This window comes from Sinohyriopsis cumingii, chromosome 11, assembly GCF_028554795.1.
Source record: "Sinohyriopsis cumingii isolate HCF-2022 chromosome 11, ASM2855479v2, whole genome shotgun sequence".
NCBI lineage: Eukaryota > Metazoa > Mollusca > Bivalvia > Unionida > Unionidae > Sinohyriopsis > Sinohyriopsis cumingii.
This window is the reverse complement of record NC_142971.1, coordinates 98,339,775-98,365,506: the sequence shown is the minus strand read 5'-3', so window position 1 is coordinate 98,365,506 and position 25,732 is coordinate 98,339,775. Positions and strand designations below refer to the sequence as shown.

Here is a 25,732-nt window from a genome sequence, read left to right as displayed (position 1 = left end):
AGACATTGAAATGCAGGGCTATTCTGAATGAGTCAAGGATCATAACTGTCTATATGTAAGACATTGAAATGCAGGGCTGTTCTGAATGAGTGAATGATCATAGCTGTCTAAATGTAAGACATTGAAATGCAGGGCTATTCTGAATGAGTCAAGGATCATAACTATCTACATGTAAGACATTGAAATGCAGGGCTATTCTGAATGAGTCAAGGATCATAACTAAATGTAAGACATTGAAATGCAGGGCTATTCTGAATGAGTCAAGGATCATAACTGTCTAAATGTAAGACATCGAAATGCAGGGCTATTCTGAATGAGTCAAGGATCATAGCTGTCTATATGTAAGACATTGAAATGCAGGGCTATTCTGAATGAGTCAGGGATCATAACTGTCTGTATGTAAGACATTGAAATGCAGGGCTATTCTGAATGAGTCAAGGATCATAACTGTCTAAATGTAAGACACTGAAATGCAGGGCTATTCTGAACGAATCAAGGATCATGGCTGTCTAAAATATAGTTAAAAATATCCGGTAATAATTTTACTTAAACAACACCATCCTGAGGAAAACTATTTGCTGATCTGGCTGAAGTAAAAAACTGAAATATGAATAACAGAATGTAGAAGGTTACAGACAGCTGGGCAGACAATGACCATTTCTATATCCCTTTGCCTTACTGGCTGGAGACATTAAGATGTTTTTCTTTATTGCAAATGTGCTTTTTAGTGCAGATTCACAACTCCAGACCTGTGTTACATAGAGGAAATTCACTACCTCTTTTTACAGTTTGTAAGTTTTACAAAAATTGAGACATAAAAAAATGAAGTTTTCTATAAACTTTTTATTGTATATTATTGTTTATATTTATTTGTATATTATTGTTTGTATTTATTTTCATCTCAGCAGTCTGTAACAATCTGGTTTCAAAGAAAACAGGAAATGTAATACAAATTGAACACAACATTACAACCAATACTGGACATCAGGGTAAACTTATTTAACAAAGCATATCCATTTTGTAAAAACTCCCTATCAATGTTTTGATCATTTTAGATTTTGTTCTATCATTTTGTTCAAGGAATATGTTATTTGATTCATATATATAATTTGTTTTAGAATATGACTAAGTATAAACTTCTTTTGAGAAATCATTTTGTACAGAAAAAACAGGAACATGCAAATATCTTTTACTTTTTTATTCACAAATCACTCACAAACTTCCAGTATTCAATGAAATACCAGCAAATGTGTTAATAAGTACACACCCTCTCCCCACCATGGTCAAAACGCTAATAAAATTATCCATTATTTATGTGTCTTAATTCCAGCAACACATTGCTGCTTAAATTCAACATCATAATTTTCTTGGAATTTGTTACCATGCTTGCCTGGTGCCTCCTTACACCATAACATTGAGAATTAAATGTAAAAAATGGATCTTACATATGTTCAGTGCAACCATATTGTGAGGGAGAGAGACATACTTCCAAAGTACAGAGCCAACAACAGTCAATGGGAGATAACTCTTCTAGTATGTGCATACATGTGATGGGACATGATCAATGTGCACTTATTAGGCAGAGTTTCAACCCATGCAGTAATATTTAAGGAACAGTGCAGCTATTACATCAAAATATATACAATATATACTTTCCAGTATCCTCAGGTAGTATTCCCTCCTACATAGGTTTGCATCATTTTCTTGGGTAATATAGCATTGTAACTCCTAGGGTACTACTATAGGATAGCATCCCCTCCTAGAGTAATACAAGGTAATATTGCCTCCAAAGGTACTATAGGGTAGTATCCCCTATTAGAGTAATATAGGGATCATCCCTTTCTAGGGTAGTATAGGCTAGTATCTCCTATGGTAGGCTATCATCCTCTCCCAGGGTAGTATATGGTAGCATAGGGCAGAATCCCTTCCCAGATCAGCATAGGGCAGTATCCCCTCCCAGGGCAGCACAGGATAATATAGAATAGTCTCCCTTCCTATGGCAGTATGTGGTAGTACCATCTCTGAGGGTAATTTCCCCATTACCTTCATAAAGTGAACAGTGTGAAAACTTGTGTAAAATATTCTGACTGGGATTTTATACCTTTGATCATCATTTTTAAAAAGTATCTTGGCATCCGTCCGTCTACGGGAGACGATGGCGTAGCTCCAAAGTAAGCTTTTGTCTATCCTTCTTTCTAGCTCTCTTTTCAGCTTGTTTTATTCTTCTCTCTTCCTGTGCATTTTGAACTCCCTGCCTGACAGCTAGGCGCCAGCTGGAACGGTTGTTTGCACAGCTCTCCCAGTCGTTGACATTGATGTTTGCCGTCTTCATATCCTTCTTGCAAACATCTTTGTAGCGCAGATGTGGTCGTCCAGTTGGTCGTGCACCTTCTGCTAACCCCCCCATATAACAGGTCCTTGGGAATGCGACCTGGGTCCATTCTTTTGACATGGCCAAGCCAGCGAAGGTGCCTCTCGCTGAGAATGGAGAACATGCTGTTCATTTTGGCGCGTTCTAGAACCTCTGTGTTGGGTACTTTGTCCTGCCACTGGATGTGCAGAATGCGCCGCAGACATCTCAGGTGGAAGCTGATGAGTTTCCTCTCATGTCTTGCATAGGTGGTCCATGTTTCGCTGCTGTAGAGAAGTGAACTGAGTACGCAGACTTGGTAGACACGCAGTTTGGTCTTCTCTGTGAGGTTGGGGTTGTTCCAGACTCTCTGGTTAAGTCTGGCCATCACTGCTGCTGCCTTGGCTATCCTGCCGTTCACCTCACAATCAATGGAGAGTGAGCTGGAGATGTTAGACCCGAGGTATGTGAAGTTCTCGACAACTTCCAAGTTGTACCCATCGATGGTGACAAAGGGAGGGGAGTCTGCGTCCTGCGCCATGACATTCGTTTTCTTCAAACTGATGGTCAGTCCAAATTCCTTACAAGCATGGGAGAGGCGGCATACCAGCTGCTGCAGTCCATCTTCCTTGTGTGATGTCAAGGCTGCATCGTCGGCAAAGAGCAATTCACGGATGAGTACCTCTGTGACTTTAGTCTTAGCACGGAGACGGGCGATGTTGAACAACTTGCCGTCAGCCCTGGTATGGATGTACACTCCCTCACTGCAGTCCTTGAATGCGTACTGGAGAAGAAGATGGCAAAGAACGTCGGCACAAGGACACAGCCTTGTTTGACTCCGCTGATGACTGGGAATGCTTCAGACGTTGCGCCATTGAAGCACACTGTGCTGTGCATGTTCTCGTGGAACAACATGATGACAGCAAGCAGACGTGGGGGGCATCCAATCTTCTGCAGGAGTCTGAAGAGTCCACTCCGACTAACCAGGTCAAATGCCTTCATCAGGTCTATGAAGGCAATGTAGAGGGGCATCTGCTGCTCACGACACTTCTCCTGCAGCTGACATAGTGAGAAGATCATGTCTACAGTTGACCTGCCGGCTCGAAATCCACACTGGGACTCTGGGTAGATGCGGGAGGCTAGGATTTGCAAGTGCACCAAGGCAACACGGGCGAAAGCCTTTCCAACGATGCTGAGGAGGGAGATGCCCCAATAGTTGTTGCAGTCGCTATGGTCTCCTTTGTTTTTGTACAATGTGATGATGTTGGCATCATGCATGTCCTGTGGGATGTATCCCTGTTCCCAGAAAAGGCAGAGGAGTGTGTGTAGGGGCTGGAGCAGTGCTGGTTTTCCGCTCTTGAGGACTTCAGGCGGAATGCCGTCGCTTCCAGGAGCCTTCCCATAGGCAAGGCAATCGATGGCTTTTCCGAGCTCTTCCAGGGTGGGCTGTGTGTCTAGCTCCTCCATGACGGGCAGGTCTGGAATGGCATCCAGGGCAGTTCCAGTGACATTGTTTTGGGTTGCATATAGCTCGAGATAGTGCTCAACCCATCGCTGCAGTTGTTTCCCCTGGTCTGTGATGACTTCGCCCGTCTTGGACTTGAGGGGGGCAGTCTTGTAGCTGTGGGGGCCTGTCGCCTTTTTGATACCCTCATACATTCCTCTTGTATCCCCGGTGTCAGCAGCTGTCTGTATACTGTTGCAAAGGTTCAGCCAGTAGGTGCTGGCACAGCGGCGGGCAGTCTTCTGGATGTTGTTCCTTGCAATCCTGAGGGCTTGTAGTGTTCTGGGGCTAGGTGCAGCCTTGTATGCCAGGAGGGCTTTCCTCTTTGCCTCAGTCACGGGCTCCATCTCCTCCCAGTTTGCCTCATACCAGTCGACATTCTTTTGCTCCCTCTTCCCGTAAGCTGTGATGGCTGAATTGTACACAGAGTCACGGATATGGGACCACTTGGAGTCAATGGTGTCATCAGGTGTCACTTTGGTGGGGGCTTCCTTCAGTTTGCTGATGACCTGCTGTGTTTTCTCTGGGTTGCTTGCACAGTAGGTGTTGATGCGTGGGTGACCCTTCTTCTTGGCGTGGTGCAGCTTCTTGGGTAATATTCGCACCTTGCTGGCCACGAGGGAATGGTCCGTGTCACAATCGGCACTGTGGTAGCTGCGGGTGAGGAGGACACTGGCCAGTTCTGCAAGCCTGGTGATGACAAGGTCTAGTTGGTGCCAGTGGCGTGAATGTGGGTGTCTCCACGACACCTGGTGGATCTCCTTGCATTTGAAAAAAGTGTTGGTCACACATAGGCTGTGGGAGCAGCACATCTCCAGCAGTCGCTGACCATTCTCGTTGATCTTGCCCCTTCCGTAAAACCTGAGACAGGTGGACCAGGCCTCATGGTCAGCTCCCACTCTAGCATTAAAGTCTCCTAGTAAGTAAAGGCTTTCATTGTTGGGGATTCTGGATATTGGCTGGAGGCAGCTATTTGGCAGTATCTTCAAAATAAAGACTTAAACACATTCAGTTATAACTGCTAGATAATTGCTGACATCCATAATTTAATTGTCACTTATAACATTTCCTTTCAAATAAAAAGCTAGAATACAAAAATTAATTTACAACACTCTATAACATCTTTTTTAAAGCTAAGAATTAACTATGAATAAATGGTATCACAGTCTTTGCTTTTGAATACCAACTCCAAATTGTACAAAAGCATGGAACATTAAGAATTCTCATTAATAACATTCAACATGTTCTACCCATCTGAATCCGACAAGTCATTCCAAAATAATGGATTGATTTGTGAGATAAATGGCAATTAACAACATAGGATAACTGCAGTTTTGATCACAAAATAGTATTTATGTATTTATTTGTCTTCCTAGTGACATGCTTGGTTCAATTTCAAGAATAACAGGAATTTGAAAACTCACAGTGCTGTGAATTGAAACATTTGGAAGAATTTTCAGATGTTTGGGGTTTCTCAATGTCAAAGGCAAAAGAAACATTAGGCCAAGACTGAATATGTCATTCAATTAATGTAAAATATTTGTGTGATTGGTGTTTGAGTTTTCAAAATTTTCCTATAACAAGATTTGCATAAGGAGATAACATGTAAAATGTAACTCAAGTACTAGGTGAATCTAATGTTTTACACAGACAACTTATGAGATGCCCTCATAAAATAGAGTTGTTATTTGGCAGGGAGATTTTGGCTCTTCAGAGTTCAGTTATTTATTTACTTGTAACAATACATTTGTGGTTATATACCATGAAATACACAGTTGGTCATGGCATCAAACAAATAATGTAAATATATTTTAAAAAATATGAGTTCAATCTTTAAAAAAATCACAAAACCTTTAATATATACAATATAAAATTTAGAAAAACAAAGATTGTCAGAGGACAGAGTAAGTGTGAGTAGACCAGCCTGACAGAACTATAATTTCATTACATCATAATCATTGATCTGCATTCAAAAGCTTTCCAAGGTTAAGGATCATTTTTTGTTTTGAGGATGTTAATAAGTTGATACATTTATACAAGCTTGGTCTACACCGATAATAAAATAAGTTAATTTCTTACGTCATTATAAGCTTTACAGGTGAATAAATAGTGACAGTGATCTTCATTCTCAAAATTATTGCGTAGTATCTTTAAATATCTTTAATTTTATCCAATTATATTAGTACTGTATCTTCCTAATTCAAATGTTGGTACCCAAATAATGTATTCAAATATACATGTATATACAGGTAACTAATGATTCAGCCAGGATAGTCACCAAAATGTCATGTTGAGAAAGCACCTGACATTGGCACTAGTACACCAAGGTGCCAAGTATTTAAAATGTCTTGCTGACTAGCATTACCAATATGAGCTAAGTGAAACAAATTTAATAAATGTCTTTAAAAAAACAGTGTAGATTCAGCAGTGAAAGTAATTACAATTTTCTGATAATGCAGAAAATAATTGTAATATAACAAATAAAATTTAAAAAAGTAAAAGATTCTACAATAGGATAATTATTTCATAAAAAATAGTATGTATCACTTGGCATATTGTAACTATTTTTCTTTGCCATCATAGAAAGTTCTGCTTCAAATTCTGTGTATATGATATACATCTAAAATGAAGGAAATGATTCAGACCAAGCTAAATGGTATAGTAATAATTAAAACAACACACAAAATAAGCTGTAATGTTCAGAATCATTGAAATGAAAATAAATTACCAATATAAATTTGATCATAATTTCATGTTTGCGAGAAACAGAGAAACTGAATATGGTATTATTTTATAAAAATATTAATTACAACATGCGATCTATGTTTACAAATTTCAGCCCCAAAGCTCACAATAAACTTGACATTTAAGAATTTAAGTACAGCTGGGACCTAGAACTCCTAGACCTGGATGAAAATGTATAAGGTCAACTTCTACTTGCAGAAAGGATAACTTCATAAAAGAAGGACAATCATATCACTTTAAGCTTTATTATAATATTGTGCATGGCTTATGCTACTTTGTTCCCCCTTTTCATTGCTTTTTGTTTTGGCAGTGTGGTAGACTGTTTTGAAGTTACATTCAGAACATAGTGTTGTTGATTGACTTTATAGATAAATGATTTGTTGTTACACAATTCCAATTTCAAGGTTAGAAATTAAAAATACTAAAGCACAATCATTTTCACAGAGGAAATTGAAATGATAATATAAAATGTGCAAATGTATTATACAGTAAATACGAATAACCACTGTATTTGGGTCTACATATTCAGAATTTCATTATGTGCAATCTATTTATAAATGTGGCCACACTATGATTTAACACTAGTTTTAGCTGTTACCTAAAATTTCATAACAGTTATCAGTTTTTCCATCAACTTTCCAAGGTACCACTACATTAAATGAACCAACCAGTTTGTGTAACAACTCTCTAAGGTACCACTAGATTAACTGAACCAAACAGTTTGTCTAACAACTCTCCAAGGTACCACTAGATTAAATGAACCAAACAGTTTGTCTAACAATTCTCCAAGGTACCACTAGATTAAATGAACCAAACAGTTTGTCTAACAACTCTCCAAGGTACCACTAGATTAAATGAACCAAACAGTTTGTCTAACAACTCTCTAAGGTACCACTAGATTAACTGAACCAAACAGTTTGTCTAACAACTCTCCAAGGTACCACTAGATTAACTGAACCAAACAGTTTGTCTAACAACTCTCTAAGGTACCACTAGATTAACTGAACCAAACAGTTTGTCTAACAACTCTCCAAGGTACCACTAGATTAACTGAACCAAACAGTTTGTCTAACAACTCTCCAAGGTACGACTAGATTAAATGAACCAAACAGTTTGTCTAACAACTCTCCAAGGTACCACTAGATTAACTGAACCAAACAGTTTGTCTAACAACTCTCTAAGGTACCACTAGATTAACTGAACCAAACAGTTTGTCTAACAACTCTCCAAGGTACCACTAGATTAACTGAACCAAACAGTTTGTCTAACAACTCTCCAAGGTACGACTAGATTAAATGAACCAAACAGTTTGTCTAACAACTCTCTAAGGTACCACTAGATTAAATGAACCAAACAGTTTGTCTAACAACTCTCCAAGGTACCACTAGATTAAATGAACCAAATAGTTTGTCTAACAACTCTCTAAGGTACCACTAGATTAAATGAACCAAACAGTTTGTCTAACAACTCTCTAAGGTACCACTAGATTAAATGAACCAAACAGTTTGTCTAACAACTCTCTAAGGTACCACTAGATTAAATGAACCAAACAGTTTGTCTAACAACTCTCTAAGGTACCACTAGATTAACTGAACCAATCAGCAGTTATTACATCCTACTGTAGTCCCTACAAAACTAAGAAATATTTTCTCTCTGATTTTTTTCCCAGATACTTGCTCTACAGTAAAGAATGTTACTTGTGTTGAAATTAAGCAGCATCAAAGCTGAATCAGAAAAAAAAAATATTTATTATATTAGCATCTTGTCTTTCCCATATGATGATGCAGCACACATGTGTGATGTTACCCATTTAGGAAAGGTCAGTTGTAGTAAAATGTTAGGTCATTTGATTCAAATGTAACTGATTTCAGAAAATGCCACACTGACCCTGATCTGCTGGTAGAGTATGCAGTGGCAGATCAGGGTCTATGTTGTTTGCAGTTCAACTGACGTATAAGCGAGTATATATACTGTGCTGAATATTTTATATGTTTAGTCCAAATTATTTTTTAACAAACTTAGGAGTGACCTAGATAATAACCAATGATCAGCTCCAGTTCCCTAAACATCTAAAAGATCTTCCTCAAACTTAGATTTTAAAATAATTGTATTATTGCTAGGTTTGGAACTGTGAGTTTTTCAATGAAATTAGGCAGGCATTAAGGATTAAAAAACAGTCATATCATCCAGCATTTTCTTGAAAATAGTCTTGGTTGTCTTTCAAGACAAATTTTGTATTTCCTCACATTTTCAGAATTCCTCTGGCTCATTTTTCAAAGATAAGAGGACTCCTAGTAGTAAAATTTGAGAACTAAAGAATTATTGTTCATTCTTTTGATTCCATCTACCTCTCACAAAAATGACTATTTCAAAAATATCATAAGATATTATAAACACTCAAAAAAGGACACAATCTGAGATCTTAACTATTGCTGTGACCTGTATAGCAATTTATAAAGAAATAAATTCATGTGGTAATAACTCAAAATACATTAACCATAATTATATTCACTTACATTGGTAATATTCTAGAGTTCAAGCTGATTAGAATTACATTTAGATTTTGATGCTTCATTACAGTATAGATAAAAATTATCAAAATTAATAAGTATACTGTATAAGTAACTGTAAATGAAGGAAATGATCTTAAGAAAGAATACCAAAAAATCCAGTTACAAGATAAGCAAAAGTACAGTCAATGTATTGTCTTCCTAGCATAAGGATCATAAATTCCTGCTTGAAGATAACCACTGTCATTCACTGTCCAATGGGAAATACTCTCATATCCATAGTTACTGGCCTTAGTGCGACGAGCTTTAATAAATATAGCATTTTCCTTGTCTCGCAGGTGCTGCTTGTCATATGGGGGCATACAGAGGCAAAGCTTATCCAGCAAAACTCCTGGCCAGAAGGCATTTTTATCTGTTGTTCCATGTAGATGTTGGTAACGAATAGCTAGGTGCCTGAAATTATAAATAGTTATAGTAATAAAGACCAGGCTTATAAAGTAGTATATAATCCGTACAGAGAAAAATATATAAATCTACCCTTCAACACAATCACTTCTGTATAATGTTATATATCTACCCTTCAACACAATCATTTCTGTACAATGTTATATATCTACCCTTCAACACAATCATTTCTGTACAATGTTATATATCTACCCTTCAACACAATCATTTCTGTACAATGTTATATATCTATCCTTCAACACAATCATTTCTGTATAATGTTATATATCTACCCTTCAACACAATCATTTCTGTACAATGTTATATATCTACCCTTCAACACAATCATTTCTATATAATGTTATATATACCTTTCAACACAATCATTTCTGTACAATGTTATATGTCTGCCCTCCAAACATAATATTTTCTGAATAATGTTATATATTTACCCTTCAACACAATCATTTCTGTATAATGTTATATTTCTACCCTTCAACACAATCATTTCTGTACAATATTATATATCTACCCTTCAACACAATCATTTCTGTACAATGTTATATATTTACCCTTTAACACAATCATTTCTGTATAATGTTATATTTCTACCCTTCAACACAATCATTTCTGTACAATGTTATATATTTACCCTTCAACACAATCATTTCTGTACAATGTTATATATCTGCCCTCCAAACATAATATTTTCTGAATAATGTTATATATTTACCCTTCAACACAATCATTTCTGTATAATGTTATATTTCTACCCTTCAACACAATCATTTCTGTACAATATTATATATCTACCCTTCAACACAATCATTTCTGTACAATGTTATATATTTACCCTTTAACACAATCATTTCTGTATAATGTTATATTTCTACCCTTCAACACAATCATTTCTGTACAATGTTATATATTTACCCTTCAACACAATCATTTCTGTACAATGTTATATATCTGCCCTCCAAACATAATATTTTCTGAATAATGTTATATATTTACCCTTCAACACAATCATTTCTGTATAATGTTATATTTCTACCCTTCAACACAATCATTTCTGTACAATATTATATATCTACCCTTCAACACAATCATTTCTGTACAATGTTATATATTTACCCTTTAACACAATCATTTCTGTATAATGTTATATTTCTACCCTTCAACACAATCATTTCTGTACAGTGTTATATATTTACCCTTCAACACAATCATTTCTGTACAATGTTATATATTTACCCTTTAACACAATCATTTCTGTATAATGTTATATTTCTACCCTTCAACACAATCATTTCTGTACAATGTTATATATTTACTCTTCAACACAATATCTTCTGAATAATGTTATATATTTACCCTTCAACACAATCATTTCTGTATAATGTTATATATCTACCCTCCAAACACAATCATTTCTGTACAATGTTATATATTTACCCTTCAACACAATCATTTCTGTACAATGTTATATATTTACCCTTCAACACAATCATTTCTGTATAATGTTATATATCTACCCTCCAAACACAATATTTTCCCACAATATTTTTTTTACAAATGAGAAATATGTACATACATGAAATTTCATCAACTTTGACTCCATTTTTAAAACTAAAGGAGAATTTGACATTTGTCATGCTTAAAGTATAAAAGCAATATGATCTTCGAAAAATGTCTCAGGTTGTACAATTCCTCAGGCAAAGTTGGTTGTCAACATATATAACAACGTTGTAACATTAGTGTCTCTTGACTCAAGTGATACAACTCCTCAGGCAAATTTGATTGTCAATATGCATAATAGTAACACTAGTGTCTCTTGACTTGAGTGATACAACTCAGGCAGATTTGACTGTCAACATCCATAACACCATTGTGAACTAGTATCTCTTGACTCTAAGCTATTACCAACTCCCTATTTGTGCATTGTATAAGTTGTCTCCTTTCTGACAAGGGTTGGCCTCCACATAGTAGGTATTCTACTAGGGTGGTACTCTACAGTTTCATAATTTGCACAGGGTTAGATTTTTAAAGAAAGAGAATTTTTCAGGTTTTTCTCACTGGTTATGCTGGCTGTTTAATGTATATATATATATATATATATATATATATATATATATATATATATATATATATATATATATATATATATATATTTTAGGTATTGTTAAAAGAACATTTAATTACCTTCATGTTATCAATAGGTGTAATTGGATTATAGAGCATATAGCTTGGCCTTGCTTCAGATATGCACTTATTAAAAATTGATAACTTTGACTGGTCATTTCCACTTGCTGGACTTCATAGGTAAATTGTATATATAAAAAAATGCTGATGACTTTTTTGTATACATGTTATACATTTGGTAAATAATTCATTGCACTTTAAAAACCTGGTATTTGTTTACTCTGGCAAAATTATTTTTTTCTCTAGTTTAATAACTGCTAAAGATAGTGTACTTGAGACTAATTCAGGCTCAATTTTTAGCACATGGGAGTGGTAATTTCGGATAGGTATGTGCTTTTTGATATTTCCACAAGTACAATATCCAATGAAATTTCAGCCACAGTAAAGGAAAGTAACTTAAAGGTATGACAACATTCTCTCCATTGTTGCAAATGCAAGCAACTTCGCCTCACATCTGTCATTCTTTCAGAAGTTCATAATATTTGTACAGTGCCCACATAAAGCCCACACATGTATTATAATTGTATATCTGAAAGTGACACATAAGCCCAGCAACCCCCACTTATCATGAATAGGGAGCTATTTTAAAAATGCACACTGCATTCTTTGCAACCAATGTTATTATGCCGAAAGGCAGGAATATTAAACTGAGCATATTTATAACTGAAATGTGTCTAAAAAATTGTAGTTTGAAAAGGTTCATGGAGGTCAAAGGTCAAAATGTTGCTTACTCTTCTAACACTAGAATATAGCAGAAAGCTAATTTGCTTTGTCATCATTTATTTCCCAATTTCATTACAAATTAAGGAACATTTTTACTAGATATTTCTTTCACTTAATGCAACAGTTTTAAATTTAAGTTGACTTCACTCCTTTGTTCTAAGACATCTGATTTCCCCATAATTAAGATCATTGCACACACAACACAAAATAAATATAATTTGCTTATAACATGCATAACATCAATGTTTCATTGAAAACATCATACATGACGATATGAAAAGAAAAAATTGCACAAATTTTCATATTTGTTTTAAGGTGGTGCTCTACAGTTTAATAATTTGAATAAGGTTAGATTTTTAAAAAAAGATTTTCCTTGATTTTCATCACTGGTTATAATATTATAAAAAGATGTATATATTTGGTATTGTTAAAAGAACTTTTAATTCCCTTTATGTTGTTGTATTACTGATGGATGTAATTTAGGCTATAGAGCATACAGCTTGACTTTGCTTCAGATATGCACTTATTAAAAAACTGCTAGCTCCACTTGGTCATTTCACTTCCTGGACTTCAGAGGTAATTGTATAAAAAAAAGAACCAATCATTTTTTAAAAACATTTTATATATTTCGTAATTCTTTCACTGCACTTTCAGAAGCTGCTCTTGTCTAGTCTGGCAAATTATTTCTCCCCTTTTTTAATAAATGCTAAAAAGAATGTACTTTAGGCAGGTTCAGGCTGATTTTTTGAGCACATGGAAACAGTCATTTTGGTTAGCTGTGTGCTTTGATCATGTACAATTTCCAAAATTACAGTATCTAAAGAAATGTCAGCCACAGTACATGAAAGCCACACCATTGTAGCTGATCCACGCTGATCTGTTGGAAGTATGCAACATGAAGAAGAAAAGACATTGGCTTATTCTTCATCCCCAAGCATGCAGGGGTCTGCTAAAAGAGCATTTTTGAAAGTTTAAAATGATTTTAAAGAAACAGATGTCCAATTAGTTGATCTACCGTTAAATCAGTGTGTTATTGGTATGTAAAACCCAACTTTGTTTTTTTAAATAACTTAACTATTATCATTAAAAAAATGAAGAAAAATGTCATGTTTTCATGATGCAAAGTTATGCAAAATAATCCAGTATGTGGAGTAAATTCCTTGATTGAAAGGGAAGCAGCCTATATGATACTAAAAATGTAAATTCAACCATCAAAGTCTGAAGGTAGTCTTTTGTCAATTGCGCAAGTGAGCAACGATAGTGATACTTCAATTACTGATGCTGACCAAATACATATTAATATCCAAATGTGATGGATGCAAAGTACAATTATGAAAAACTAATTACCTTGTAAGTCTTTCATATTCTTCAAAAGGCATCCAGCAGTCCACTTTTCTCTTGATGACTGCCTTTCCTGTTGATAAGTTTACCCTTTGTCCAACTGGTGCAATGCTCTGATTGGCAGGGTACTTGTGCCGACTATCAATCAGCAGCCGACCACTCCGTGACCTTCGAACCTTGTCCTTGTGTTTTACCTCTATGGGGGTTTTGGGTCGCTTTGGCGGGTCAGCAAAGTGAGATGACACCAGGGGGGCTGCTTCAGGAGGCCTTAACCCTCTCTTTCTAAGATCCTCATGTTGTAAGTCCGGGTGATACAACAACACTGAAAAGTGAATTGATGCAGTTTACATGGGAGGTTTGGCTTTAAACTATTTTCATATGTCCACCATAAGGTGCAATGTGTATTATCATATACCAATGAGTGTCTGACCATCTGTTTTGATTTGAGCACAATAGCTAAGTTCTAGATGCTGCACCGTAACCATACTTAGGGCTGTCAACGGGTACTCGGGTACCCGACCGTATTGAAAAACCCGGGTATTGAAACGTAAACGCGGGTACCCGTAAAAAAAAATCGCCACACTCGCCAACCACTTCAAACAGGTGTGACAGCTATGGCTTTAATTAGAAACCAGATCCCTGCTTAATATAAATAAACAATACATCAGAGAGTCTGTTTGGATTAATAAAATTCATTGGCATTGTGCAACAGGACAAAACCGTTATCCCCAAGGCATTATATACCAAGGTTAAAACATAGCATTGTTCTACAGGTAATAAACCTCTTTGTAGACGATAACTATTGATTGTGGGTGCCAAATGATCGGTACATTGCGTGCTCTTTTAATGAAATCCAGATGGATACCTTTGATTTCCAAACACACATGTCGAAGAAATCTCACAATTTATATTATGAACAATTATCACCTAGACACCTTGAAATCTTCGTAATGCCTCAAAGTAATCTTCGAGCAGCTCGTTGTTTTTCTAGTCGACTAGCGCTGCTAATTTTGAAAGTTAGCCATCATACATATATCGAGATTTCTACTTTCGATACTACTATGTTTTTGTCATAACTATCTTAAGAATTATAATTCCAAAATAATATCACTTCTGCGACTGCGTGGTCACGTGGTATAACTGGGGCATAATAGCCCTATTTGTTATTGCCATTTTAGAAGAGCTTCATGTGTCGAACAAAACAGTTATTACAGCGACTCTTAGTAATATTATTTTTGTATTTAAATAAATTTTTAAGAAAGAGTAATGGGCAAAGGTTCTAAAGTGTGGGTGCATGCTGAACGACTAAATGATAATAATGCTCGTTGCAAGTTGTGTGAACTGGTGCTTTCTGCAAAAGGTGGAAACACAAGTACTTTGCGGAAACATCTCGTTGGAACACATCGCATCGACGTTGATAAGAATGAGAGCGCAAATAGTACTCCGAGCATTGTTTCATTCTTGGTCAGAAAACCAAACTTATCAAAAGTCAGGACCTTACAAATTGATCACAGAATTGCGGCCTTTATTGCACAAGATGGGCGGCCAATAAGTATTGTGGATGGAGAAGGTTTTAAAAGCCTAATTAATTTTCTCGAGCCAGATTACGACATTAAATCTAGAACAACGACAACTGCTTTAATAAAGGAACTATATGATGAAGGCGTTCGAAAACTGTTGGTGAAATTGGAAAAGGCTTTATATGTAGCGTTTACGACTGATTTGTGGACATCTTTGCAGAACATTGCATATATGTGTGTGACTGCTCATTGGATAAATCCTGTGTGGGAACTAGAATCGGCAATTTTGCAGACAAGAGAGACTCCGGAAAGACACACAGGGCAAAATATCAGTGTTCGTCTGAGTGATTGTGCCAATGAGTGGAACATTCCAATAAATAAAATAGCTGCTACAGTCCATGACAACGGATCTAATATGAATACAGCCATGAACTTGCTGGATGACTGGCCAGATCAACTTTGCTTTGCGCATACGTTGCAATTGGCAATTAGCGCTGGTTTAAAAGTGAAATCCATAGCCAGAATGCTTGGTGCATCCAGGAGATTATCCGCACATTTCAAACGCAGTACAGTTGCAGCTCAGGCTTTGCATGAAAAACAGAAAGCTCTTCAAAATAATGACACCACAACGGTTTCAGAAGTTATAATAGATTGTTCTACAAGGTGGAATTCGACTGTGGATATGTTGGAACGCCTCGTCAAATTACGGTGGGCGATCGGTGCAGTTCTGTCTGACCCACAGGTAACAGTCCGCAGCATCGCTTCTACATATGAAATGACGGTCGAAAACTGGTCATTGGCTGAAGCTCTCATACCAATACTAAAGCCTTTTAAGCAAGTTACTGTCATGTCATCTGGACAAAAGTACCCATCTATCTCGTCTGTGTATGTGCACTTGTACATAATAATGAAAAACATTTCCGATTTAAAACCAGATGACGCAGCTGCAATTAAAGAATGTAGGAAAGCAATCACAAATGAACTTCAAACCCGCTATTATCCTACTGGATACAGCGTGCTCAATGCAGCTAAGGCTGCAGTTGTCGATCCGCGTTATAAACTTTTAAAGTTTTTTAAAGAAGCACCACGACAGGAGATGTACGCTGCTGTCAGACTGGAGTTGATGGCAGTAGTAATCCCGGATTCACTAACTGTGTCGCAAACTAATGATGCCATCACTGACAAAACGAATGAACCAGAATCGAAGAGACAGAAACTGGAAAATGTCGCAGAAAATAATATATTTGATGATCTCGCTTCTCTGTGTGCCGCAGATGACAACGCTTCATCAGTAGACGAATTGTCAACATATCTGTCGGAGGCGCCACTTAATGTTAATGGTGACATTCTTCAGTATTGGAGAGACAATACACCACATTATCCCAGGCTGGCTGCCCTTGCACGAAAGTATCTCTGTATTCCTGCGACGTCGGTTCCATCAGAAAGTGCATTTTCGACGGCTGGACACGTTATAAATAAGAAACGTGCATCACTGTCACCAGATACAGTCGATATGTTAGTTTTTTTGAACAGAAACTGGAAAATGTGTTGCGAACAATGATCATGTACTTGTTGACTATGACAGACTGGCATTATTGAGATTTGCTAAATTCTTTCTGAGTTTTTCTCATAAAAATAAAAACATTTACAAACATTATATTATCTAGTTTGAATTATTATTATTGTGTAGTGAATACAGTTTGTGGTCTTCTCTCTCTCTCTCACTCACACACACACACACACACACACACACACACAAAGACGGTTTTAACGCATTACTCTTGACATGTGGTAAAGCTGCTTTACACGCATGCGTGGGTAATTCAAATCTGCGGTCAAAAGCCGATGAATAAACGTGGTCTGTTCTAACAAGGACTTATACTTTAAAAAAAGGTGAGTGTTCTAAAGGATTTAACGCGGCTGATCACAGTGATCATTAAAAGTTGGATTATACCTACCATCTGTGTACAAAGGTCATTCTAAATAAATTTATTAATTAATAGCGTGCGGTCAGATCATTCGCAGCTACATCGGTGCGGACGCATCAGACCGAGTAGTGCATTACACGGTTAGCCTCTATCGCCTTGCCATACAAAATATTAAAGAAATGGGGATAACAATTAGTTGGTCTACGGCTGTACATGTCATTCATGTGCTAACGGGTACCCGTTAAATTTCGCAACGGGTACCCGGGTTGGTTTTTCATGATTTTTGACAGCCCTAACCATACTATATTGATGGCTTGTTCTTGTGTAAGGAAGATGGCAAAATGTGAAAGATCAAGGTCTTTGTTACTAAAATAAGAAAAAGGGCAGAGGAAGTATGTCAAACCCACAATCAAAGCAGTGCTGTAAAACATATGACCTTGACCCAGTGATCACAAGGCTGAATGAACAATGAGGTAATTGGTCAATGACTGTATAAAGTCAGTCAAGTCTTACTAGTACATACATGGATGACTATTAAAAATCAATGACAGTATAAAGTCAGGCAAGTCTTACTAGTGCCTACAGGCATGACTATTAAATATCAATGACTGTATAAAGTCAGGCAAGTCTTACTAGTACATACATGTATGATTATTAAATATCAATGACTGTATAAAGTCAGGCAAGTCTTACTAGAGCCTACAGGTATGACTATTAAATATGAATTACTGTATGAAGTCAGGCAAGTCCTACTAATGCATACAGGTATGACTATCAAATATGAATTACAGTATAAAGTCAGGCAAGCTTACTAGTGCCTACAGGTATGACTATTAAATATGAATTACTGTATGAAGTCAGGATAGTCTTATTAATGCATACAGGTATGACTATTAAATATCAATTACTGTATGAAGTCAGGCAAGTCTTACTAGTGCCTACAGGTATGACTATTAAATATCAATGACTGTATAAAGTCAGGCAAGTCTTACTAGTACCTACATGTATGATTATTAAATATCAATGACTGTATAAAGTCAGGAAAGTCTTACTAGAGCCTACATGTATGACTATTAAATATGAATTACTGTATGAAGTCAGGCAAGTCTTACTAATGCATACAGGTATGACTATTAAATATGAATTACTGTATGAAGTCAGGCAAGTCTTACTAATGCATACAGGTATGACTATTAAATATCACTGACTGTATAAAATCAGGCAAGCTTACTAGTGCCTACAGTTATGAAAATTAAATATGAATTACTGTATGAAGTCTGGCTAGTCTTATTAATGCATACAGGTATGACTATTAAATATCAATGACTAATAAGTCAGGCAAGTCTTACTAGTACCTACAAATATGACTATTAAATATCAATGACTGTATAGAGTCAAGCAAGCTTACTAGTGCCTACAGGTATGACTATTAAATATCAATGACTGTATAAAGTCAGGCTAGTCTTACAAGTACCTACATGTATGACTATTAAATATGAATTACTGTATGAAGTCAGGCAGGTGTTACTAATGCATACAGGTATGACTATAAAATACTAGTGACATATAAAGTCAGGAAAGTCTTACTAGTACCTACGTGTATGAATATTATAAATCAATGACTGTGTAAAGTCAGGCAAATCTTAATAGTACCTACATGTATGACTATTAAATATCAATGACTGTACAAAGTCAGGCAAGTCTTACTAGTACTTATATGTATGACTATTAAATATCAGTGACTGTTTAAAGTTAGGCAAGTATTAGTAGTACCAACACATTTAATTCCTGTAGTCATTTGCAATACACAGTCAACACATCTAATTCTGTAGTCATTTACAATACACAGTTAACACATATAATTCCTGTAGTCATTTACAATACAGTCAACACATCTAATTCCTGTAGTCATTTACAATACACAGTCAACACATCTAATTTCTGTAGTCATTTACGATACACAGTCAACACATCTAATTCATGTAGTCATTTACAATACACAGTCAACACATCTAATTCCTGTAGTCATTTGCAATACACGGTTAACAGCTGAGCTGAGGATAACATGACATAATATACAATGTTTGGTTGTTAATATGGAATGTTTACCACTGAATAAAGTTATTTATTACTACTACAAACTGCTTTGGTCAGAAAAGACCTTCAGACTGGGCTAAAATATACAACAGTTTTGCATGAATGAATGAATGTAATCATGTTGTTGTTGTATGGTTTAATAGCATTTTTCAGCACAAGATAGGCTATATATGATGGCCAGTATAAATGGTTGGGGAAGAACCCAGGAAAACCCTGGAAAGAACCACCAATCCACGAGAAGCTACTGGCAAGCTTTCTCACATAACCACATTGGATGAACCTGAGACTCGAACCCACACAGACAGAGGTCAGATGGCAATAATCCATAACGATGAGCATCATCTTAGATCACTCAATCACTCAGGGCCCCGAATGTAATCATAAACACTAATAATTATCACATTTGTAAAGCATAAAGCATAGATCACAGTGACCTTCTTAGCTTTTTGTTATGGAGAAGCAACCAATTATCAAGTTTTATGATTGGAACATAAACAGCATCCAATAAATAAAATCATAATAAAATTGGAACAAAGCCACTGAAGCATGAGATAAAGGTCACATAGACCTCTTTTGGAAAAAGAGATGTAGAACTTGTCAAGATGCAGCTACTCAACAAGTTCCACGATTCTACATAGGATAGTATGCATATAATATGCCAAAACCTCAAATAGTCATGAACTCAATGCAAAACATATATATATCTGCATATACTTTAATCAGAGGGTTTGAGTCCCTTCAGATAGAGATTAATTATGTGTCGTGTGAGTATTACGCCAAAATCTGGATCAAGTTATCTTTGCTTTGGTGATCAAAACAAGCTGTGCTGTATTATTGCTACTGTGAAACAGTTCACCTCTATTGAGCAGGGGCCTGGACAGCACAACCCCATTTTCCTCACAAAGTCCACAAACTTCATGGTATTCCTTGAGCCGCTGCTGTCGAAACTTGTCAACTAACTCCCCTACTTCACCCCCCAGAGTTGATGGCTGACAGTGATTGTCTATGGCTTTGTCTCCAATCTTTATCATCTCCAGATCATCTTGTTTAAAGTGGGTGGTCTGAAAACATGGAACAAATACTGATATATTGGCCACAAAATACATGTATATATTACAGTTTTATATACCTAGTATTTACCTGCTTACTATGCACATCACTGCACATATATGTTCATATGAAGACTTGAAAAGCAATTCAGAAAGTAATAATTTGGTATATTTACGAAAAGCTTTGTTTGGGAAAGCAAAAGGTAAAGTGTGTACATGTGTGTTTTTTTTATTTTTAACATAGCTTTAATATATTTTCAGTCATATCACTATGATATCTGCAGTGTGGCAGTTTATTGTGATGTCTAGCACTGGGGAATCATGCCACAGACATGCAGCTATCCTGACACCAGGCTGACCAGTGAGGAAGCTGTTAGTACCATTTTCATGAGTCTTTGGTACAAATCGGCCAGGGTTTGAAACTTTTATAACAGTTATAACTTTTTTCAAACCTGTCAATAAATTTAATGCTGATCATCAGACAAATGCTGTTTTATGTAATGACCAGCAGCTGCATGTACAGCATGCCAGACATCCATAATTAAATGTGTCTGACATGTAATGACCAGCAGCTGCATGTACAGCATGCCAGACATCCATAAGTAAATGTTTCTGACAAGTAATGACCAGCAGCTGCATGTCCAACATGCCAGACTTCTATATGTGTTGGACATGTAATCACCAGCTGCTGCATGTACAGCATGCCAGAAATCCATATGTGTCTGACATGTAATGACCAGCAGCTGCATGTATAGCATGCCAGACATCCATATGTGTCAGACATGTAATGACCAGCAGCTGCATGTACAGCATGCCAGACATCCATATGTGTCGGACATGTAATGACCAGCAGCTGCATGTACAGCATGCCAGACATCCATATGTGTCTGACATGTAATGACCAGTAGCTGCATGTACAGCATGCCAGACATCCGTATGTGTTGGACATGTAATCACCAGCTGCTACATGTACAACATGCCAGACATCCATAGGTGTCGGACATGTAATGACCAGCAGCTGCATGTACAACATGCCAGACATCTATATGTAAATGTTTCTTACATGTAATGACAAGCAGCTGCCTGTACAACATGCCATACATCCATATGTGTCTGACATTTAATGACCAGCAACTGCATGTACAACATGCCAGACATCCATAAATAAATGTGTCTGAAATGTAATGACATGCAGCTGCCTGTACAACATGCCATACATCCATATGTGTCTGACATGTAATGACCAGCAACTGCATGTACAACATGCCAGACATCCATAAATAAATGTGTCTGACATGCAATGACAAGCAGCTGCCTGTACAACATGCCAGACATCCATAAATAAATGTGTCTGACATGTAATGACAAGCAGCTGCCTGTACAACATGCCAGACATCCATGTGTCGGATAAGTAATGACAAGCAGCTGCATGTACAACATGCCAGACATCCATAAGTAAATGTGTCAGACATGTAATGACCAGCAGATGCATGTACAGCATGCCAGACATCCATAAGTAAATGTGTCAGACATGTAATGACCAGCAGCTGCATGTACAACATGCCAGACATCTATATGTGTCAGACATGTAATGACCAGCAGCTGCATGTACAGCATGCCAGACATCCATAAGTAAATGTGTCTGACATGTAATGACAAGCAGCTGCATGTAAAACATGCCAGACATCCATAAGTAAATGTGTCTGACATGAAATGACCAGCATGTACAACATACCCCTTGTATTATACTTGTATGTTACATGAAGAGTTGGACAGTCCAAATAGCTCTTGTAGTATACCTGCATGTTAAATAAAGAGTTGGACAGTCCAAATACCTCTTGTATTATATTTGTATGTCACAAAAAGAGTTGGACAGTCCAAATACCTCTTGTATTATATTTGTATGTCACAAAAAGAGTTGGACAGTCCAAATACCCCTTGTATTATATTTGTATGTCACAAAAAGAGTTGGACAGTCCAAATACCTCTTGTATTATATCTGTATGTCACAAAAAGAGTTGGACAGTCCAAATACCCCTTGTATTATGCCTGCATGTTACAAAAAGAGTTTGACAGTCCAAACACCCCTTGTATTATACTTGTATGTTACATAAAGAGTTGGACAGTCCAATAGCCCCTTGTATTATACTCGTATGTTACAAAAAGAGTTGAACAGTCCAAATACCTCTTGTATTATACCTGTATGTCACAAAAAGAGTTGGACAGTCCAAATACCTCTTGTATTATAGCTGTATGTCACAAAAGGAGTTGGACAGTCCAAATACCTCTTGTATTATACTTGTACCTGTATGTCACAAAAAGAGTTGGACAGTCCAAATACCCCTTGTATTATACCTGTATGTCACAAAAAGAGTTGGATAGTCCAAATACCCCTTGCATTATACCTGTGTGTTACAAAAAGGGTTGGACAGTCCAAATACCAGTTGTAATATACATGTGTGTTACATAAAGAGTTGGACAGTCTAAATATCCCTTGTATTATATTTGTATGGTACATAAATAATTGGACAGTCAAGCTACCCTTTGTATTATACTTGTATATTACATAAATAGTTAAATAGTCCAAATACCCCTTGCATTATATCTGTATTTTATAAAATGAGTTTGACAGTCCAAATACCCCTTGTATTATAGCTGCATGTTACATAGATTGTTTGACAGTCCAAATGCCCCTTGTATTAGAACCTGTATCTCACATAAAGAGTTTGACAGTCCAAATGCCCCTTGTATTATACCTGTATCTCACATAAAGAGTTGGACAGTCCAAATATCCCTTGTATTATAGCTGTATCTCACATAAAGAGTTTAAGGGGCCCTGAGTGGCCGAGTGGTCTACAGCGCTTACCTTTCCGGATCACTTCCATCTCACCTCTGTCTGCGTGGGTTCGAGTCCAAGGCTCGGCTAGCATGCGTACGTGGGAAAGCCTGCCAGTAGCTTCTCATGGGTCGGTGGTTCTTCCCTGGGTTTTCCAGGGTTCTTCCTCCACCAGTTATACTGGCCGCCATGTATAGCCTATCTTGTGCTGAAAAATGGCGTTAAACCCTAGAACAACAACAACAACAACATAAAGAGTTTGACAGTCCAAATACTCCTTGTATTATAGCTGTATCTCACATAAAGAGTTTGACAGTCCAAATATTTCTTGTATTATACCTTATCTCACATAAAGAGTTTGACAGTCCAAATATCCCTTGTATTATAGCTGCATGTTACATAAATTGTTTGATAGTCCAAATACCCTTTGTATAATACCTGTATCTCACATAAAGAGTTTGACAGTCCAAATACTCCTTGTATTATACCTGTATCTCACATAAAGAGTTTGACAGTCCAAATATCCCTTGTATTATACCTGTATCTCACATAAAGAGTTGGACAGTCCAAATACTCCTTGTATTATACCTGTATCTCACATAAAGAGTTTGACAGTCCAAATACCCCTTGTATTATAGCTGTATCTCACATAAAGAGTTTGACAGTCCAAATATCCCTTGTATTATAGCTGTATCTCACATAAAGAGTTTGACAGTCCAAATAATCCTTGTATTATACCTTTATCTCCCATAAAGAGTTGGACAGTCTGAATATCCCTTGTATTATACCTGTGTCTCGCATAAAGAGTTGGACAGTCCAAATACTCCTTGTATTATAGCTGTATCTCACATAAAGAGTCTGACAGTCCAAATATCCCTTGTATTATACCTGTATCTCACATAAAGAGTCTGACAGTCCATATATCCATAAAGGTTTCCAACAGACTGTTGCATGCTGTAAGGAATCATCAATTAGACATGTTGCATGCTGTAAGGAATCGTCAATTAGACACATTGCATGTTGTAAGGAATCTTCAATTAGACATGTTCCATACCATACTGAGATAATATTATTATGTAGTCTAAGAGCTGTTCCAGTAATACATACCTGGGACCCAGGGAAGGCACTTTTGATGTGGGGTACTGACCCATAAATGTAATTTAGATATTTTTATCATTTTAATATGAACTCTGTGAAATCAAAGTACCTTGGCATAAATGTTTACAAACTGCCTTCCTTGGGTACAATGCATGTTTAAATGGAACGGCTCAAAGTACACCATGTCTCCACTAAATATGGTTAAAGCTGCATTTCATTCTAAGCCAATCTCTTACCCAAAATGACAAGCTGTTTGTTTTTGTGTGGTGTTTTTTTGGTAGCTCACAACTACAACTGAACATGTTTACAATATGACAAGCTTGTTCTTTGTAGCCCATAACTGCTGATGTATGTATAATGGCAAAGTAGAATTTTGTAGTACATATTTACAGCTGCATGTACATATAACAATGTGACAAGCTTGTTCATTGTAGTTCATAAGTACAGTTGTATGCATAACAGTTTTGCAAGCTTGTTCTTTGTAACTGACAACTATTGAACATATTAAAATATGACAATCTTGTTCTTTGTAACTGACAACTATACCTGAACATATTAAAATATGACAATCTTGTTCTTTGTAACTGACAACTATAGCTGAACATATTAAAATATGACAATCTTGTTCTTTGTAACTGACAACTATAGCTGAACATATTAAAATATGACAAGTGATAAACTAGATTGTAAAAGTTAGATTATTTTTGTTTTGTGAAAGCTTGGTGTTGCAAACTAGAAATAAGACTGATTACACTCAGTTTTAAAACAAGACTTACTTTCCCCAGTTAGTAAATATGCAATCTAAAGATGATGGTATTAAAGGGCAGAACTGGTTTTAGGTTGGGCTCAATTTCTTTGTACTGATGCTGGAACAAGCTAAGTTTTTTGCTGGTTAGTTTACATTTTGATAGATATATGAAACAATCGACTATTGGAAATTACTCTAATTTACATGCTATCTAATCTGCCTGAAGATGTGGGGGTCTTTCTGACTCATTTTATGCAAAATATTTTGTATTTTTCTTCTTTGAGAAAGACCAGAATCTATTATTTCAATTACTGATACTTTTGTAAGATAATGTAGCTTTAAAAAATTGAACAATAAATATAAAACTTGTGTATACATATATTAGTGGATAGACTAGGACTCAATGCAATTTGCATTTAGATTTTCAAGAAGAAAAAGCAATATGTACATAAAAGAGCATCAATCTTTTATTAAGAGTTTGCCGCACACACTGATTAACAAGAATCCTTGTCAAACTGTATTCCCTTTTACCTTAATAGTATATTTGAAATTAGATTTTCTTGAACTTCATCCAAAATGTACATTTGTATCAACTACTTGCTCCTACCAATCTGTCCAGGGAACAAATGAGCTCTCT

General features: G+C 36.4%; 1 protein-coding gene across 1 annotated transcript in view; it reads right to left on the bottom strand.

The window, feature by feature from the left end:
• Positions 1–5,561: 5,561 nt before the first annotated feature.
• The window catches only part of LOC149789086 (EF-hand calcium-binding domain-containing protein 12-like), a 29,839-nt gene continuing 9,668 nt past the window's right edge, over positions 5,562–25,732 (bottom strand). Inside the window, exons 5-7 of the mRNA XM_089975281.1 lie at positions 20,221–20,425; positions 13,826–14,141; positions 5,562–9,562 (exon numbers count right to left, since the gene is read on the bottom strand). Coding sequence (XP_089831407.1) covers positions 9,295–9,562; positions 13,826–14,141; positions 20,221–20,425 — 789 coding nt within the window. The 3' untranslated portion in view covers positions 5,562–9,294. The remainder of the gene's footprint in view (positions 9,563–13,825; positions 14,142–20,220; positions 20,426–25,732) is intronic.